We start from the raw sequence: 21,662 nt of genomic DNA, 5'->3' as shown, positions 1-21,662 counted from the left end.
ATGTTATCATGCCCATACTTGGTAAGTTGTGACCACATTTTGGCAAGTCTACGTTATCATGCCCATACTTGGTAAGTTGTGACCACATTCTGGCAAGTCTACGTTATCATGCCCATACTTGGTAAGTTGTGACCACATTTTGGCAAGTCTACGTTATCATGCCCATACTTGGTAAGTTGTGACCACATTCTGGCAAGTCTACGTTATCATGCCCATACTTGGTAAGTTGTGACCCAATTCTGGCAAGAATACATTATCATGCCCATACTTGGTAAGTTGTGACCACATTCTGGCAAGTCTACGTTATCATGCCCATACTTGGTAAGTTGTGACCACATTCTGGCAAGTCTACGTTATCATGCCCATACTTGGTAAGTTGTGACCACATTCTGGCAAGTCTACGTTATCATGCCCATACTTGGTAAGTTGTGACCACATTCTGGCAAGTCTACATTATCATGCCCATACTTGGTAAGTTGTGACCACATTCTGGCAAGTCTACATTATCATACCCATACTTGGTAAGTTGTGACCCAATTCTGGCAAGTCTATGTTATCATGCCCATACTTGGTAAGTTGTGACCCAATCCTGGCAAGTCTACATTATCATGCCCATACTTGGTAAATTGTGACCACATTCTGGCAAGTCTACGTTATCATGCCCATACTTGGTAAGTTGTGACCACATTTTGGCAAGTCTACGTTATCATGCCCATACTTGGTAAGTTGTGACCACATTCTGGCAAGTCTATGTTATCATGCCCATACTTGGTAAGTTGTGACTACATTCTGGCAAGTCTACGTTATCATGCCCATACTTGGTAAGTTGTGACCACATTCTGGCAAGTGTACATTATCATACCCATACTTGGTAAGTTGTGACCCAATCCTGGCAAGTCTACGTTATCATGCCCATACTTGGTAAATTGTGACCACATTTTGGCAAGTCTACGTTATCATACCCATACTTGGTAAGTTGTGACCACATTCTGGCAAGTCTATGTTATCATGCCCATACTTGATAAGTTGTGACCACATTCTGGCAAGTCTACGTTATCATGCCCATACTTGGTAAGTTGTGACCCAATTCTGGCAAGAATACATTATCATGCCCATACTTGGTAAGTTGTGACCACATTCTGGCAAGTCTACGTTATCATGCCCATACTTGGTAAGTTGTGACCCAATTCTGGCAAGTCTACGTTATCATTCCCATACTTGGTAAGTTGTGACCACATTCTGGCAAGTCTACGTTATCATGCCCATACTTGGTAAGTTGTGACCACATTCTGGTAAGTCTACATTATCATGCCCATACTTGGTAAGTTGTGACCACATTCTGGCAAGTCTACATTATCATACCCATACTTGGTAAGTTGTGACCCAATTCCGGCAAGTCTATGTTATCATGCCCATACTTGGTAAGTTGTGACCCAATCCTGGCAAGTCTACGTTATCATGCCCATACTTGGTAAGTTGTGACCACATTTTGGCAAGTCTACGCTATCATGCCCATACTTGGTAAGTTGTGACCACATTCTGGCAAGTCTATGTTATCATGCCCATACTTGGTAAGTTGTGACCACATTCTGGCAAGTCTACGTTATCATGCCCATACTTGGTAAGTTGTGACCACATTCTGGCAAATGTACATTATCATACCCATACTTGGTAAGTTGTGACCCAATCCTGGCAAGTCTACGTTATCATGCCCATACTTGGTAAATTGTGACCACATTTTGGCAAGTCTACGTTATCATACCCATACTTGGTAAGTTGTGACCACATTCTGGCAAGTCTATGTTATCATGCCCATACTTGATAAGTTGTGACCACATTCTGGCAAGTCTACGTTATCATGCCCATACTTGGTAAGTTGTGACCACATTCTGGCAAGTCTACGTTATCATGCCCATACTTGGTAAATTGTGACCCAATTCTGGCAAGTCTACGTTATCATGCCCATACTTGATAAGTTGTGACCACATTTTGGCAAGTCTACGTTATCATGCCCATACTTGGTAAATTGTAACCACATTTTGGCAAGTCTACGTTATCATACCCATACTTGGTAAGTTGTGACCCAATTCTGGCAAGTCTATGTTATCATGCCCATACTTGGTAAGTTGTGACCCAATCCTGGCAAGTCTACATTATCATGCCCATACTTGGTAAATTGTGACCACATTCTGGCAAGTCTAGGTTATTATGCCCATACTTGGTAAATGGTGACCACATTCTGGCAAGTCTACGTTATCATGCCCATACTTGGTAAGTTGTGACCACTTTCTGGCAAGTCTATGTAATCATGCCCATACTTGGTAAGTTGTGACCACATTCTGGCAAGTCTACATTATCATGTTCATACTTGGTAAGTTGTGACCACATTCTGGCAAGTCTATGTTATCATGCCCATACTTGGTAAGTTGTGACCACATTTTGGCAAGTCTATGTTATCATGCCCATACTTGGTAAGTTGTGACCACATTCTGGCAAGTCTACATTATCATGCCCATACTTGGTAAGTTGTGACCACATTCTGGCAAGTCTACATTATCATACCCATACTTGGTAAGTTGTGATCCAATTCCGGCAAGTATACATTATCGTTCCCATACTTGGTAAGTTGTGACCACATTCTGGCAAGTCTATGTTATCATGCCCATACTTGGTAAGTTGTGACCCAATTCTGGCAAATCTACATTATCATGCCCATACTTGGTAAGTTGTGACCACATTCTGGCAAGTCTACGTTATCATGCCCATACTTGGTAAGTTGTGATCCAATTCCGGCAAGTATACATTATCGTTCCCATACTTGGTAAGTTGTGACCACATTCTGGCAAGTCTACGTTATCATGCCCATACTTGGTAAGTTGTGACCACATTTTGGCAAGTCTATGTTATCATGCCCATACTTGGTAAGTTGTGACCACATTCTGGCAAGTCTACATTATCATACCCATACTTGGTAAGTTGTGACCACATTCTGGCAAGTCTACATTATCATACCCATACTTGGTAAGTTGTGATCCAATTCCGGCAAGTATACATTATCGTTCCCATACTTGGTAAGTTTTGACCACATTCTGGCAAGTCTACGTTATCATGCCCATAGTTGGTAAGTTGTGACCCAATTCTGGCAAATCTACATTATCATGCCCATACTAGGTAAGTTGTGACCACATTCTGGCAAGTCTACATTATCATGCCCATACTTGGTAAATTGTGACCACATTCTGGCAAGTCTACGTTATCATGCCCATACTTGGTAAGTTGTGACCACATTTTGGCAAGTCTACGTTATCATGCCCATACTTGGTAGGTTGTGACCACATTCTGGCAAGTCTATGTTATCATGCCCATACTTGGTAAGTTGTGACTACATTCTGGCAAGTCTACGTTATCATGCCCATACTTGGTAAGTTGTGACCACATTCTGGCAAATGTACATTATCATACCCATACTTGGTAAGTTGTGACCCAATCCTGGCAAGTCTACGTTATCATGCCCATACTTGGTAAATTGTGACCACATTTTGGCAAGTCTACGTTATCATACCCATACTTGGTAAGTTGTGACCACATTCTGGCAAGTCTATGTTATCATGCCCATACTTGATAAGTTGTGACCACATTCTGGCAAGTCTACGTTATCATGCCCATACTTGATAAGTTGTGACCACATTCTGGCAAGTCTACGTTATCATGCCCATACTTGGTAAATTGTGACCCATTCTGGCAAGTCTACGTTATCATGCCCATACTTGATAAGTTGTGACCACATTTTGGCAAGTCTACGTTATCATGCCCATACTTGGTAAATTGTAACCACATTTTGGCAAGTCTACGTTATCATACCCATACTTGGTAAGTTGTGACCCAATTCTGGCAAGTCTATGTTATCATGCCCATACTTGGTAAGTTGTGACCCAATCCTGGCAAGTCTACATTATCATGCCCATACTTGGTAAATTGTGACCACATTCTGGCAAGTCTAGGTTATCATGCCCATACTTGGTAAATGGTGACCACATTCTGGCAAGTCTACGTTATCATGCCCATACTTGGTAAGTTGTGACCACATTCTGGCAAGTCTATGTAATCATGCCCATACTTGGTAAGTTGTGACCACATTCTGGCAAGTCTACATTATCATGTTCATACTTGGTAAGTTGTGACCACATTCTGGCAAGTCTATGTTATCATGCCCATACTTGGTAAGTTGTGACCACATTTTGGCAAGTCTATGTTATCATGCCCATACTTGGTAAGTTGTGACCACATTCTGGCAAGTCTACATTATCATACCCATACTTGGTAAGTTGTGACCACATTCTGGCAAGTCTACATTATCATACCCATACTTGGTAAGTTGTGATCCAATTCCGGCAAGTATACCTTATCGTTCCCATACTTGGTAAGTTGTGACCACATTCTGGCAAGTCTATGTTATCATGCCCATACTTGGTAAGTTGTGACCCAATTCTGGCAAATCTACATTATCATGCCCATACTTGGTAAGTTGTGACCACATTCTGGCAAGTCTACGTTATCATGCCCATACTTGGTAAGTTGTGATCCAATTCCGGCAAGTATACATTATCGTTCCCATACTTGGTAAGTTGTGACCACATTCTGGCAAGTCTACGTTATCATGCCCATACTTGGTAAGTTGTGACCACATTTTGGCAAGTCTATGTTATCATGCCCATACTTGGTAAGTTGTGACCACATTCTGGCAAGTCTACATTATCATACCCATACTTGGTAAGTTGTGACCACATTCTGGCAAGTCTACATTATCATACCCATACTTGGTAAGTTGTGATCCAATTCCGGCAAGTATACATTATCGTTCCCATACTTGGTAAGTTGTGACCACATTCTGGCAAGTCTACGTTATCATGCCCATAGTTGGTAAGTTGTGACCCAATTCTGGCAAATCTACATTATCATGCCCATACTTGGTAAGTTGTGACCACATTCTGGCAAGTCTACGTTATCATGCCCATACTTGGTAAGTTGTGACCCAATTCTGGCAAGTCTACATTATCATACCCATACTTGGTAAGTTGTGACCCAATTCTGGCAAGTCTACGTTATCATGCCCATACTTGGTAAATTGTGACCACATTTTGAATGATGACGAAAACTACATTACAATAATCCGTTCCTATTAAATAACCCGGTGGGAAAAGTCTTTGAACTTTTACAGAGGAGTCAAGTTCAAAACTACTCAAACTTGGGTAAAAAAACGCTATTGTGTTCCTCTAGTCATACAGGGTGAGTCAAAAAAAGTGCAATAGAGAAAAGAATCCATTTTTATTTAAGAACCGAGTTGAAAGTTTTAGGTTTAAAAACATTTTATATATGATATATTCATCAGTGACCTTGTGTGAAAAAATTAAGGAATTAGCATTTACCGTTTTGTTTTTATGACACATTCTATAGTGCTTCCCAATTTTAATGTTTGTCCAAGAGACTTTGAATGTCAGCCCACTCTGTGTAAGGTAGGTAGACTTGGAACAACTGCCATTTTCTTAACCTTATTGGCATTGAAATAAAATGGAGCACCCAAAGTGTTATTGGCCTTGGTCTTGTTTAAGGAAAAGAAACATTTGTTATTTTCATTTTATCTTTACTTTTAAAGATGTTTATTCTCTATCAAAAACAAACAAATTTGTAGGCGGGTTTTTGAAATGTCAAAATGAAATGCACGCAAATTGAAGTGGAGTGAATGTCCAGTAAGTTGGACATTATTGGGATTTAAAAAACTGGAGTTGGGAGTCGAGTGAGGTATGAAGGACTTAATGTAGTGTTAGAAAGTGTGTTTGAACAGAAAAGAGAAATTAAAATAACGCAAAAATCAACCTTATTTAAGTTAAAGTCAGTTTCATACCTGGTGCCTTTACCGTGCACTGTGTGCTCTCATTCAAAATACATGGTATCTTGTGGACAAATAACGAAATTGGGTATCGCAGCAAAAGGACTCATAAAAATTAAACGGTGGTCGCGAGTGTAATTGAGTGTGGCATTTATAGAATATTTCAATAAGGGGAAAGTTCAACTTGGTTCTTACATAAATATCGATTCTTTGCTCTATTGCACTTTTTTTGACTCACCCTGTATAAGGGTTCAGAACAACGGTAATGGAGGTATGGGCAAAGAGTTAACTTTGTGACGTCATATATAGTCCTCCACAGGGTGGCGGAAATGAAAATTCTGATTTTGTAAAAGGGTGTCCCAAAAGTGGAGAAAAAGAGGGCGCAAAGAGGGTTATATAGAACTATCGGTGACTGTTGGGTACCGATGGCCCGTTGGTCCTATAGCACTACAGGTGACCGATACTGAGGTACCGATGGCCCGTTCGTACAATTGAACTATAGGTGCCCGATAGGTATACCGATGGTCCGTTGGTCCTATAGCAACGAATAGGCCTAATTTTAAGGCACCACGTTTACCTTGGTCCTATAGCACTATCGGTGACCGATAGGTACCGATGGCCCGTTAGTCCTACAGCACTATCGGTGCCCAATACCGATGGCCCGTTGGTCCTATCGGTGCCCAATAGGTATACCGATGACCCCACAGAGACCCACAATACATCATTGGTTGCGCATTGCAAATAGGCCCTTTCACAGTCGGATGAAACGCCTCAGGGCATGGGGGATGCTTAGTTACCCATTGAGGGTATTGTTGACAAAATTTAACTGTATGCAAGTATGCCGAGAAGAAGTGTGTGGTTGTCATTTTTATTCAAAATTTCTTGGTTACATTTTGCCTAAAACAGTGGAGCTCTTAATTTTTAAACATAATATAATTAGGCCTGTGTCATTTCCCAGGTACTGATATATAGAATTAAGATCTAAGAGAAAGGTTGTATGAATTAAAGGCAGAATGCAAGGATGTCATAGACTTTTAAACATAGTGGCGTAGCCAGGGTGACTGGGGACTGTAGCACCCTGGTCATCATGGTCCGTCGTTACATCACTGGTCATCGGTACATCGTGGCGACCGTTGTTCCCGGGGGCTTAATTTCTTTTTGCAACCATAATGGGCCGCAATACCCCTAACCCTTAAGGATTAGGGTTGAAGTTATCGTATTGCGGATTGTTGTAAAAATAATTAGGGGTAAATGGAACGCTTAAGCAATAAATCACTTTCTGTAGTCGGGAGGGTATCCATATATAACTGTTTTTGGTTTCAATAAGTAGAAAATATGTTTTTACAACTTGTTTTATCAGATTAACTCCCATTTTATGCTTTGTTTTTTGTACTCAGTCCAAATACATACATGGTCATGGTGTTCCAGTTACCCCAACAAATTGGGGTAAGTGGAACAGTGGGGTGGGTAATTGGAACAAGGGGCAATACTTGCAAGGAGCCTACATTCATAGCTATATTTACATTGAAAAGACATCGGAATATTTTATTTAATATATATTTTGTGACTAAACAAAAGAATAAGAACAATAATTTTGTTTTCATGATTTTTTTATAAACATGGTAAAATACCACGTAAAAATGCACTTTCTCTTGGTACATAACGGAAAAATGGTTTTCAGATTTAAAAAAATCAATAAGGGGCCTAATCTACCATTAAATATTATTTCTAGCATGTAATTTCATAATATTTAAACCAATTAGCAAAAAATATTAACATGTTTATTATATATTTAAGGTGAGTCAACCGTATTCCATTTACCTCAAGTGGATCTGTTTTGGGGTAAATGGAACACCAAACCAATTAATTAGCTAATTAACATATTAATTTGCATAATTTCATCATTAAAATCTGCCATTATTTTGTTTAAAACATTTATGTTATTGTAGATAACAAACATATTGCCAATATTGTATGACAACTCTCAGCACAGTATTCAAATATTTAGGAATCAATGCCCTTAAATTAGTATTGTTCACTGAACCGTAGCACCACTTCATGGTCAGTGACAACCTTTGAGATTTTCTTCTACTCCAATACCGAGTAAACCAAAGTTTGGGGTATGAAACAAAAGCGGAACGAATGGCGTTGGGGTAAATGGAACACTCGGTATGATGTTGCCCAATTTTGTTCTTGATTGAGGAAATTGTATTCTCAGCGTTCCATTTACCCCACCGTTCCATTTACCCCGATTTACCCGCGTCCCGGGCGCGTAATTTTTTTCTGCAACCATAACGGGACGCAAAATTGTATTAAACCCTAACCCTTACCCTAACCCTATGGTTTATAAAAATTTTGCGTCCCGTTTAAAAGCGCCCCGGGCCGTGTGTACCGACAGTCCACATCAACAAAATTGGCCGAAATCTGCTGTGTGCTTCTTCCTTTCAGTGTGTCAAATTCAGTCCAAAATTCTCATTTTGGCCCATTTGGCCGCATTAATATTAAACAATATTAAAAATGCAAATGTTCGCTCGCTTCGCATGCATTTAATTCTGGTAAAGTGATTCTGAAATTTATATGGACATTAATAGCCAATATCATGAAGGCTACAGCTCAACTGATCATACTTTTCCTACATTCGACCTTGCATGATTTTTGAGTTGACACAGTCATGAAAATAACTATAGATACTTGACAAGACCATTAGTAGCCCAGTTCTGAACCTTTTCATTGATCATTCATAACAATAGGTATCTGATGGATCAGTGAAGATAAGAAGGGATTATAATATATCTGTAACCTTGATATTATAGTACATCTCGAGGAAAAAGTGCAATGGACATGTTTTCATTTTATGTTTCAAATATCCCGCGCATGAAAATTGAGTATTTAACCCAAAAATGAAAATGGAACAATTTATTAGAAATCTGTTTTAACAGATTTTTTTGACATCTTTTTCTGCACTGTATTATACCTAAATTAAGAAATTTGATAAATATTCAAAGAAAATATAGGTCATCCAAAAAAATTGTGATTTTTACACATTTTGGGGCAAAAAAGGAAAAATAAGCAAAAATATCAAAATCTGTCTAACAGTTTCATTCATCAAGTCATAACAAACGGCCTACATGCTTAATTTCTAATAAAATATTGAAATTGTGAAAAATATAGGTATTTATTGATTTTCATGTTTTTTCTTGCAAATATGCTAATAATATGCAAATTATGAAATTGCAAAATAAAGTTTCTACATAGCATACATCTTTCAAGTATGATGTTCAAAATGACAGACATCAAAAAGAGATTCGATGAAATGTAAAGGTGTAGTAACAATTTTGGCATGGACTGTCTGGTTAGGCAAAGTACGGTAAGTTGAGCTGTACTGAATACTGGAGGGTGTTACCGACGCAATATGGGAAGAACACTCATCGCACTGAAATCATTTTTATGTTTTAATCGGTACATTTACAAGTTTGCCACTCCCTTGTTCCGAAAACCTGGCTACGGCACTAGCACTGAAGGCCCACTAGGAAATCACCTTTACCATGAACTTCTGTGTCAATTAAAGGAGGATTTCGTGATCCTAGCATCCTCTTTTTATGACATTTTTCAGTACATATACACGAAAAAAGCATATTCCCAAAATTTCAGTTGATTCCGATTTTGCGTTTGCGAGTTATGCATGATTATGTGTATTACACTGCTCCATAGACAATGCGTTGTAATTTCGTTCTGGTGCACCAGAACGAAATTCAAATTTCACGATATCTTTGCAAAACGAATTAATCTGCAAGAAATATTTTGTACATAAACATTACGAAGCCAGAGGTTTCCAGTGATATAAAAATCTCAACTTTTTTTGAGAAAAGTAGGGGGATGAGGCTGTGGATCACGAAATGCCCCTTTAATTGAGTGCAATTCTACATTTTTCAATACGATCATGGCAATGTGACATATCCAACCTAAACATCGTTTATAGGCACTTTTTAAAAGTTAAACCAATACAGTTTTACCTCACATATTTTTCCTACAGGTTTCGGTTTTGGGATTTCCTACCAGACCAGTGTGATATACTTTGTGTATTATTTTGATAGGCGCTACGCATTTGCGAATGGATTTGCCACTGCCGCTGGTGGAATAGGTTTCTTCGTTGGCCCTCCTTTAATGGAAACTTTAAATACGTATTTTGGATCAGATGGTGCCTTACAACTAATATCTGCCGTAATGGCAAATATCTGTGTTTTAGGCGCACTTTTACGTCCATCACATTATGAGCAACATCGGAAGAAATCAAGCAACACGCATAGCAAGAAATTGAAGATGAAACCACCAGAAGCAGACTTTCCCCAAGAAACAAACTGTAAATCACAGGAAAGTAACACTTGCTACGGATTCTTAAAGAATTTAGCTCATGATTTTGATTTATCGTTGTTTCGCCGGGTACCTTTTGTATTTCAAGCTATCTTAAATGGATTTTTGAATGGGGGAATCTACTGCGTATTGGTATACATCGTTCCGTATGCCAAAAGTGTTGGCATTTCAGATTTTAAGTCTTCATTCCTACAATCTGCAATAGGCGCTTCTACCTGCATTGTCAGGTTGTCTCCACTAATAGGTTACCTAGTGGATAAAAAGATTGTCTCTAAATCACTCTTAGCAGGAACAGCCTATGTAATCAATGGTATTGCTATCATCATCACACTATTCACGACAAGCTATGGATGGTTGATGGCAATGTTGGTAGTGTTTGGTTTGTCCAATGGGATAGCTGGAGCTTTGCTAATGGTACTTTGCACAATGGCAGCAGGGTCGAAAGATAAGGCACCGGGTTCTTCTGCATGGTGTTTATTGCTATGTGGTGTTGGAAGTCTGGTCACTATACTTCTTTCTGGTAAGTTTTGATCCGGGTGATAAGGGGGGGCATCATAAATTTCTGGTTAGTGTGTTCTCCGGGAACTGAAAATTGGGGGTCTTTCGGAGCTGGGAACTGTCAAAATCAAAGGTCTCTCTAGCCTTTTTGGGTCGAAATTGCCTTAACAAAACACATTAGAGGTCTAATAAACCTTAAATTAACAACATCAAGGATAGATGTATAATCATTTTACAGCGATTGTAAAGCGATTTTCATGTTGCTTTGATTTTAATTGACTTTGGGCAACTGCATTTTTACTCGGATCACAAAAATAGCCACTGAATCCGTATTAATGGTCACATGCAGGGTGATTTTACAGTTGTGGGAGAACAAGACGTTGATTCAGCTATCAACTAAAGCATTTTGACCAAATACCTCATACTTTTTAATCTAGTGGCATTTTTCAAACTACACCCTGTATATAGAACACTGTTTTGATGAAAATCTATGAAACTTGGGTGTCTTTCGGAGCTGCACAGTCCAAAAACATGGGTCTTTCCGGAGGAATATAAATTTAAAAATAAACTGAAAATGCGCATGAAATTGGGCAAAAGTACCAAAAACAGGCTGAAATTAAATGAAGTTGCAGAAAGTTTGACTAAAAAAATAAAACTGAATTCAGTTTTTAAACTGAAAATTCTCATGCCTGAATTTGTGCTCATTTTGGCTCTAATGCCATGCTCCTCATCTTCCTTTAGCTCGTCATTATCCATGTTCACTTTCTTTTGGTCTTCGTTTTTTGTCCTTCCTTTCCTTCTTTGTTTTTGTCCTTCCTTTCCTTCTTCGTTTACATCTCCATCTTCGTCAAATACATATCAAAATATCACATAAAAATCAGTTAATAGAACTATTTGCTGCTCTGGGTTAATGTTGGGTTTTATCATGTCAATTTTCAGGTTTTCTACAAGACGCAACAGGAAGTTTCATAGCACCGTTAACACTCTGCGGTGTATTTGGCATATGTATGGGTTTAAACTGTCTGACCTATCCATTGCAGAAACGTTGGCAGCAGAAAATTGACAATCGCAAAAGGCTGAAACGGGAAAGTTTGCAGTATCTTTACAGTAGTCTTGCAGATGCATCGGAGTCGTGTCAAGTTTAAAATATGTTGTCATAAGTCTTAGCATGAAAGTTCTTCTGTATTGGTAATCCATATATAGAAAGATTTTAACTCTTTAATAATACAAAATATTTACCTCCGTATTTTTAGCTGTTACTACTACAGCCTTCGTTAGCAGAATGATCCAACCGAGCTAGAACAATGAAACGTTTAAACTTGAAAAACAGTAAAACATTACTGGAAATAGAATGGGACTAAATTAAATAACGTAGATCATCAAATATTATACGTCTAATACTCGGAGTCTGCATACAGCCTAAGACTTTCAGAAATGACATAAGCACTGAAGTCAATAACGATGCAATTAAGAGTTTCAACGGGTTTGCAAAAATAAAAAAGTATATAAAAACATTCAGCAATATTTTACCCCACATAGGGCATGTTTACCCAGCAAACACACAAAGTTTAAAATGTTACAAACAGGTTATAATAAACGTGAATGTCGGGTTGTATAAATGAACATGTTTTAAAACGTTTCAAAAGAAAAAATACCACAACATTTTAAACAGTTGTTAATAATTTTGGCAAACATTTATACAAAATATTTTGTCAACACCATGTTACAATGTTTCGCAGCATGTTTTCAAGAATGTTTTTAAATGTGTGCTGGGTACATATCATCATTTTTATATCTAGGCTTAAAATATATTTGTAAATGAAGAAAGAACCCCTGTTTACAGATCCCTATCTGATAAATAAGGAGAGGTAGGAAATAAGCTATTCCAGTTAAGGGCCATACCCCCTTATGGAAATATGACCTTAATCGTCCACACAGGGGGTGTGAATTTCAAATGGGGTTATCTGAATGGGTGACTCCATTTGAAACCAACACCCCCTGTATGGGAGATTAAGGTGATGTCTTCCATAGGGGGTGTATGGATTTTAACTGGAATAGCCCAATAGCTGACCAGTGTGAAAACGAATTCACCTGCTAAGATAATTGAAATGATTATTGTAGGCTTAATAAAAACATAATACAGTCAACAGATCCACATCAAATATTTTATTAATACTTCAGGAAAACATGTTCAATAAATACTTCAACATATTATTAATATATTTGCAATATATCATATTAAAAATACTTAAATATACATCTTTTTTTAATTGCATATTAATATTAAATTGGATGGAATTCATGGACGTAATATTTGGTACCCATATTAAATACATATCACATTAAACAATATAATATACTCTAAAACATATTTATTTACAAGTTTGAAATTAGCATGAAAGTTCAGTGGACATCATAATTCAGGATTTGATACTTTTGAACTCGACACAAGATTGGACAAACCTCAAATTTTTAACTGGCAACCCAAGTTTGGGATCAATGACCTTTTGGACATTTGAATAATTTGATCCACACCTTGGGTGTCTCTAGACGAAGGTCAAAGTCATGGTGTGACCATTTAAGATACTTCCAATCTCCCTTTTGAAATTCATGCACCCTCTGAGAAAGATTCAACCCAAATCTTCCACTGAGGGAGGGTTAGTTTCAAATGGAGCTGCTAAAGTGTTCATTCTATTTAGAATTCATACTCCCTCTGTGGAAGATATTTACAAAATATTCCACAGAGGTAGTGTGGAATTTAAATGGAACAGCCCATTCCTTGTCATTTTGAACCACATCTGGTGACACTTTCAGACTCGCAAGACATCTAGCATTTTGCTAATGACAAAGGCACATTTTTTTCTTTTCAATGTCTTGATGAATGTGTGTTCTATGTGCAGTTAAGAACAAGAACTCATAAGAGTAGAATTACTCACAAAATTTCACTCATTTTTGAAACCAAAATGGCCCAATTTTAGGCATTATTATGTTTTGATGAATCCAAGTGTGTGAAAATATTGGATCCAAAACATAATAATGATAAAATTGGATGCTCTACGTCTCGTCCAATATTTTAAAACTCATAGCTCGACCAATAAATATGGGCTCAATCGATCAAATTTTATATCAAATTATGGTGACCAATACCTAGTACTCCAATACTTGGACAGTCAATTAAGAAATCAACCATTTTCTTCAGAAATTACAAAATTTCCCATTTCATTATTTGGCCTTATGTAGGTCAAAAAGTGCAATTCCTGAAGAAATTCTGCTTGAAACTGTATTTTATTGTCTTACATTAATATGGGTGGATTAAAGAATTTCTCACTATTTCATAGTGCAACACACATTTACCATTGTAATATACATATTTATATCTATTTGTACATGTTTACTTTACTTTACATTATTTCTTTGAATTGGAAAATCTATTGTCACTTCAACAATACAGAGCACTCAAGTTGAAATGCTTTGGTATCTGCATGGCTCTATTCTTCATAGTTTGAAGTTGGACGGATTAATGAGTCTGGATGGATATATATATCTGCACGTTGTGACTGTCAAATTTCATAAAGAATGCTTCAGAACGAGTAAGATCAGTACAGGTGCTTAAGTCACACACAATTTTTAAATTAATTATTTCTACAAAATATACAAGTCAATATATTCATATCAAAAACTGTTCTGTATATTAGGACACATTCTATTATGCAAGAAGAAACATAGGCAATCATCACTGACTCTGAAGCCTGTACTATTTCCAAATATATTAGAATGTCGTAAAATGGATCATTACATTATGTAATACGTATCCATCATCGTTGTAACCAAAATGACTTATCAATAGTACAAAGGAGTTCAATTTTCGCGTTTCACAATATGATGCGCCGCCAGCGGTTGCTTTTGGCAGTCAAATTTTCGACTCCTGAGTCGACATCACCGTTCTTGCTGCTATTGAATTTTCACGCGAGAGTGATAATAAATATGTTGAAAACAGCTCCACAAGGATTCCCTGTGATCAGGAGATAGAAAATGGATCTACTATAGTTGGAAATTGTTGTTTTAGTGTGCATTCGCATGTAACATCATTATAATGACATTTAAACCCACAATGATGCATTTTCCTGTATTGTATTCTTATTACGCGGGCTTTGGATGTCGACTCATTTTCCCATGATGCACTGCATATTTTGGCCTCGACCCAGCGACCGCTGGAGGCGCATCGTATTGTGAAACGCGAGAATTGTCACACCACCACCTCAATTAAAAGGGCATTTCGTGATCCACTAGCCTCATCCCCCTACTTTTCTCGAAAAAAGTTATTCCACAGGAAACCTCTGGCTACATAATGTTTATGTACAAAAAATTTCTTGCAGATTAATTCATTTAGCAAAAATATCACCAAATTTGAATTATGTTCTGGTCTACCAGAATGTAATTCAACACAGTGGTCCATGGAGCAGTGTGATACACATAATCGAATCATGCATAACTCACAAACACAAAATCAGAATCAACTGAAATTTTAGGAATAAGTTTTCTTGGATATCTATTGAAAAATGTAACAAAAAGAGGATGCTAGGATCACGAAATACTCCTTTAATAGCTCCTATAATGTTGCTACAGCAAACACTCGTTTTTGCACCCAAGTAGACGCATCAAGTGTACACGGCAGATCAATCCTCAAAACAACATCATCAGTATCGCATCGCTCCTTGTTGTTACTCATCATATACACCGGACATGTATAGCTACTATGTGTGCTTCTCTCAGTCTCTGTAGTAATAATCGATACTGTAGGTTTAAGCCACATAGTAGGCAAGGCACTATAGTGACTGTTGTTATCGCTTGTCTTTGGCAGTTGAATACTAGCTCTATGAGAGTCCCAGTCTGCGTTGCATAGATGTAAACCAGTGATGTAGACTCCTCCAGAGTCCGGTGGACTGTCTGGTATGTCTGTAGTACCAAGAACCTGTGATGGAGAAAAGCATTTTATGTTTATTATCCCGAACAATTGAAAAGAGAGGTCAGAGTTTGGATTAGAAGTACTTTTTGTAGATTTGAAACACATTCCTCAACCATGATTTACCCATGACACTTCCATGACGAAATTGTAAATATACATTCCTTTTTTATCAGCAGAGATTAATATTGTTTCTGGTCCATATTTGATCAATTTGATCAAGGCTTAAAATGCCAAGACAAAATTGACCAACAATTGTAATGTTCACCATACTTTGCCACAGTTTTAGGTCACAACTGTCCATTTTAGCATTAAAATAGCAAATTTTCACACCCATGAGGAAATATTAGTAGTGGGTTAGTGGGACAATTTGGAAATTTTGCTCAGAAATTTGGCCTTGGCTCGGTGGACCCGGTACAACCCTGTAAAATTCTCAAGCCAATTAACATTTCTCAGGAATGCTGGAGTTGTGTTTTTTTTGTTCCCACATTTCAAAATTTAATATGGCAAAACTTGTATAGCTTTAATTCCATGGTTCACATCAAGCTGGGTGTCCATATAGAGGGTTGTAATCCAATGTTTACCACTTTAAGGCAACTCAATCTTAGCCTCAATGGTGTGGTGTAGCCTATGGCCTAAACTTGAAACAGGGGTCATTATCTCAAAGCTGAGTGCCACTATTCAGGGTCTGTAGTTCCACTGGGCTATTCCATTTGAAATTAGTTACACCCCTGTGGAAGATTTAAGAAAGGCATTTCACAGAGGGAGAATTTGTTTTAAATGGAATTGGCTATGGTTAATTATTTTGAAACCCATACTCTCCCTATATCTTCCACAACTGGAATAAGTATTTCAAATGGAAGTTATATTCTTTTGGAACCCATGCTCCCTATTAATGGAACACTTTTAGCTAAATCTTCCACAACAGGAGTGTGGATTTCAATGGAATTTACCCATTCTCTGACAATTAAAAATGTTTCCTACTTGGGTTTGAAGTGATATTTTGTAGACTTCAATATACTCCTTTCTTGCATGTTCCTGCAATAAGCTTTTCACAAACAACTTTGGGTTCCAAAACACTGCTAAATTGAAGCAATACTCCGTCCGGTTTTCCTCTTCTCCTCTGCACCACTTTTGCAGTACATCCATTCTATGCCTCACACTCATAAGCCAACCTTGTACTCCGATGTAAGATGGGATATGTAGGGGTAGCCATGACTCCGGTACAGCATCATCACTGATAGCCAATAGCAGAGATTGTATCTTAGGTGTCAAAGCAACCAATCCATGTGTAGCTTGCAAAAGTAAGCCAACATCTGATTGGATGGTAGTCAACAAGTTGCAGTAACAGGATAGTTCATTGGCTAGGTAGTTTTGTAGATGGTTGAGACTATCTGATGGAGGAGGACTGATAGATGGAAAGCCTCTGATAGTTGCGATGAGATGCTGTAGTTGCTGTGTGGCTGACTCAGGGAACACTGTGTTGATGTTTGGGTGAGTGGTGTGGAGAGTGTGTAGACAGGTAGAGATGAACCTAAATAAAATGAACAAAACACAACATATGTTGAGAGTGAGATTCAAATATAAAGTTTATAATACTAGAAATTTCCTTGCTTGTTTATCCACTGTGAAAAAAATAGTCTGTTGCCACTCTGTCCTATGGCAATTGGTCCACTGGCAACTTAACCTAACCTATTAACTTAACGTAACGTAACATAACGTAACGTAACATAAGATAACATAACATAACCAACATAACATAACAAAACATCAAATAACATATAAGATAACATAACACAGCAATAACAATAACATATGTGAGTGGACACTACGAATGAGTCATGAACTCGGCAAATTGGATTCTGAGATACAGTGCAAAATGTGCATGCAGGTCGTATTCATAGGTGTCTCAATTAGGCGCGACATGTTTCTCATTTGATAGCGTTTAAGGGCTGGGGTATGAACGTTTGGACAGTATTTATTGTGGGACATTAGAGCACATCAGACATATCGAATCGCATTCTGAATACGAAGAATGTCCTTCTGATATCAAATAATTTTGATTTTTTGAAATTCGCAATGTAATACACATTTTATGGGAAATCATTAAAAATTGATATTTTTGATATTTAACAGTACTTGAGTAAACTTTATAAATCTGATGATTTATACTTAAAGTGTATGTAGGTGGGATGAAATGCCGACGATCAATTGAAAATTTTGACCATTTCGTATTGAAGATATGGATTTTTTTCCCAAAACACACAAAAAAAATTAGGTCTTTTTGGGAAAAAATCCATATCTTCAATATGAAAGGTCAAATTTTCAATTGATCGTCGGCTTTTCCTCCCAGCTACATACACTTTAAGAATATATCATTAGATTTATAAAATTTACTTCGAGGAGTGTTATATATCAAAATGTGAAAAATATCAAATTTTTATAATTTGTCATAAAATTTGTATTATATCGTGATTTTCAAAAATGAAAATTATTTGATATCAGAAAGACATTATTCGTATTCAGAATGCAATTCGATACGTCTGTGGTGCTCTCATGTCCCATAAAAAATACTGTCGAAACGCTCTAAACGCTCATTTCAGATCCCTTAAACCAATAAATAATCCTATTGCTGAAGAGGATAATAATCTAATCATTAAATAGCTATAGTCTTTGTTTGCTTTGGCTAAATCCTGTTCAAGTGGTGGGTTACAATTGCATTGTATTTTGTCTAGGTATGTATAGCCAACAATAACAATGAGAGGACATTCCTGAACCTCGTTGACTTGGGGATGATTTGAAATGACCACCAATAGAGAGTTCCCGTGTTTTCAAGCGGAACGGACTACAATAGTGTTTATAACGTGATTCGCACCGCCGTATTCCTCATTCCTTTGATTTGGTCAATGACCCTATTGGTGCTACATTCTACAAAATAACATTTGCTAATTATTGCGCGAGTGTTGGTATTCTGAAAATTGTAAACGGAGTTTAGGTTTCCCTCCAAGATGGCGGGTAACCCAAAACACGGGAACTCTCTATTATGACTTTATTACCAGCAATGTGGAAAAAGAAACACACCATTTTGTTGAAGGAGAAGAGTTCAACAAACCATAATCCCGCTTCTGGATATCGTTTGAAGTCAAATGATATCACTATTTTAAAGCTTATGATATATATATTTTCTAAACACGAAATAAAACAAAATTGACCGACTTTACGGCTGATTCATAGTGTCCCGTTACATATTATAACATAAAAAATAACATATCACAACACAACATAATATAACAATGAATCTTTTTTAAAAGTGACATAAGTGTCATTTAAAAAAATGACACTTATAAAGCACCTTATCAAAAAGGCAAACATAACCTAAAAAGCCTAACCTAAAAAGCTTAAACTAGCCGATAATGTACAATAGTGCATATTTAATGTAGGCTTGCAAGTCAAGAGAGGTGGTGGGGGCCTCCTACCACTTGACAATTTAGCAAACAAAAGACCCACCTCGTTTTTGCATAGTTTACTGATTTATATCAAAAACTGGGAGAACATCCTTCTTGAGGCAGTTTCAGGGTTCTACATCTAATATACAGTAAAACCTTGTCTACAAGCATGTATAGTGTTTTTGATGAAACCTTAATTAGTACGAAAGAACCGTTAATATGCCAAAACTTAACATTGGTCTTACAATAGTACTTGTTTGTACATGTCTATGCTTGTATCAGTAATTTATTTGCTCAAAATCAACAATATCGTACATTTGTCGATGGATGCCGCCTGTATTGATTAAGTTTTCATCAAAAGCATTCTATATGCATGTAGACAAGGTTTTACGATATAGTATCAGAAGAATCAGAAAATACTTCTGGGGAAGATACTGTGGACATTTTTTAGAGGAGTATAAATCCTGATATGTACAAAAAAATAAATCATTATAGGGAGTGGGGCAAATAGTGTAAAGATTTAATTTCAAGGAATAACTGCAACCCTATAGCCCTGTAATATCACCACTGTTTATATAAAATCAGATCTCTTCCCAAATTCTAGTAGTCTTATCTGGTTCTACTTGTTGTGTTATAGCTGCCTGGAGCGCTTCGCAAAAGCTCTAAATGATGAAATGCGACCAAAGTCAGTGGTGTACATTTCTTTTTGACATGGAGGTATGGGGTTGGAAAATTTTCTTGAAGTTGAATCCAGCATCTTCTAGTGACGGAGTAAGCTTATGGTACAAATGCGCAGAAGTATGTGAAAAATGTTGTCATATTGAAGCTAAAATGGTGACAAATGCAACAAATATGGAACGAATTTGTGTGAAGCATGCAAAAATTGGCCCTTTTAGGTTAAAATGGCCAAATATGAGGTTAATTTGGTCAGAGACCCATATACAGGCATCAACATGCATGGGGGTGGGGAGATTGTATGGACCATCCCCCCTTATCAAAATATGGCGGGGTATCCCCCATCCCCTGGGATTTACGCCTATGACAAAAGTTATTTTTGCGTTATGAGTTGATTTATCAATGTTTTCAACTATAGATTGGCTTTCTCGTGTCAGATTTGTATCATAATGGACATTTCATCACAGGGTCCACAGTTCCCTCAATCTAGTCTTAATTTATTCATCTGATATCTCATTACATTATTGAACATGTACCTGCTCTTCCTTGTTTCCATGACAACAGGAGCATCACTCATCAATCCCAGATGAGGCGCTTGTACCTCGTTCTTCATAGCATCAAACATACGTTGAAATCGTCTAGCTTGGCTAGCGCTAGATCGTCCTGTCATGCTGCTATCACTGCGACTCCTACTATCACTGCGACTCCTACTATCGCTGCGACTTCTGCGTCCGCCGTGTGAGTGGGATGTGTTGGGACGTTGTCCGCCTTGTGATAGGGAGGCTAGTAATGATGGGATACCCATGGATGGAGGCATCATCTGAAAGAAACATAAACAAATAAAAGGCTCCAGCATTTTAGAATACTACATCATAATCCTAACACTAACCCCTCTTCATCCTTACCCTTATCCTAACCCTAAAGCCTTACCCTAACTTTAATCCTAAACCTACCCCTAATCCTAACCTCTTCAAGTGTTGGCATTTATTTTTGGCATCTCCAATACCTCTGAACTTTGTCCAGGAAGCATAATACCAAATAATCATCCCATGAAATACTGTAAAAATACTAGTTTTCTCTGCTCATTTTGCAACATTTTGAGGAATATCTGAAATATTTTATGACAACCATTTATACATATGACTCATAATAATGTAAAGATTTGCCTAATGGTGCACATGGGCTCCTTTGCCTTAGGGTAAATTTCACAAACAAATAGAGAGCTCTCTCCTCTGAAAATCCCAACAAGAATTGAACGTCGGTGCCCTTATTTGCTGGTAGGATTTTACGGAAGGAGACTTTCAGTTTGTGCCTAAAATTCTTCCACTCAGGGAGTATGAATTTTAAATGGGGTTACCTGAATGGGTGACTAGTTCCATCTGAAATCTACACCCCATGTCTTTCATAGGGGGTGTATGGATTTCAAGCGGAATAGCCTAATGGATTATGTCATCTATCACTCACCTTGGAGTCCATCCATGACACAATACAGTTATCTACTAGAGCTTGTACAATATCAAAGTCTTGATCACAATCCACACATCCTCCATACACCACATGGGTCAATAGATATCTGATGTCTCCCAACATGACGGAGGTCTCTGTTTTTCTATCATAGATATTTTGGATCACCCGCAATGCTGAGACTAAATCTACTTGCGACCTGTAAGAAAAGGAGTAACAATAACTGGTTGTTAAAAAGCAAACATGAGATACACAAATCAAATGTAATACAGAATAATGTTTGTTGAATGTTTGTTGTTTTTGATGAATTTTGTATTAATTTTGATGAAACAGATGTTTCAAGTTGTTGAACAAATTG

The 21,662-nt window shown here is 37.5% G+C and overlaps 2 protein-coding genes across 2 annotated transcripts in view; one reads left to right on the top strand and one right to left on the bottom strand.

The window, feature by feature from the left end:
* The first annotated feature begins 4,907 nt into the window (after positions 1-4,907).
* LOC140150181 (monocarboxylate transporter 12-like) lies at positions 4,908-11,901 on the top strand. The gene is made up of 3 exons (XM_072172186.1): positions 4,908-4,920; positions 9,921-10,778; positions 11,696-11,901. Exons 1-3 carry the CDS (start codon positions 4,908-4,910, stop codon positions 11,899-11,901), a joined length of 1,077 nt encoding a protein of 358 aa, XP_072028287.1.
* A 1,302-nt stretch (positions 11,902-13,203) lies between these two features.
* The window catches only part of LOC140150180 (dynein heavy chain domain-containing protein 1-like), a 140,747-nt gene continuing 132,288 nt past the window's right edge, over positions 13,204-21,662 (bottom strand). The window contains exons 45-48 of the mRNA XM_072172185.1: positions 21,305-21,503; positions 20,377-20,660; positions 16,704-17,253; positions 13,204-15,728 (exon numbers count right to left, since the gene is read on the bottom strand). Coding sequence (XP_072028286.1) covers positions 15,366-15,728; positions 16,704-17,253; positions 20,377-20,660; positions 21,305-21,503 — 1,396 coding nt within the window. The 3' untranslated portion in view covers positions 13,204-15,365. The remainder of the gene's footprint in view (positions 15,729-16,703; positions 17,254-20,376; positions 20,661-21,304; positions 21,504-21,662) is intronic.

This window comes from Amphiura filiformis, chromosome 4 (genome assembly GCF_039555335.1).
Source record: "Amphiura filiformis chromosome 4, Afil_fr2py, whole genome shotgun sequence".
Lineage (NCBI taxonomy): Eukaryota > Metazoa > Echinodermata > Ophiuroidea > Amphilepidida > Amphiuridae > Amphiura > Amphiura filiformis.
Note: the sequence above shows the minus strand (reverse complement) of the source record. Positions and strands in the feature narration are given on the sequence as shown.

Bases quoted from the DNA above. Each gene is read 5' to 3' on its own strand.
- LOC140150181 (XM_072172186.1), top strand. The intron at 10,779-11,695 runs GTAAGTTTTGAT...GTCAATTTTCAG, and splicing joins GGTCACTATACTTCTTTCTG to GTTTTCTACAAGACGCAACA.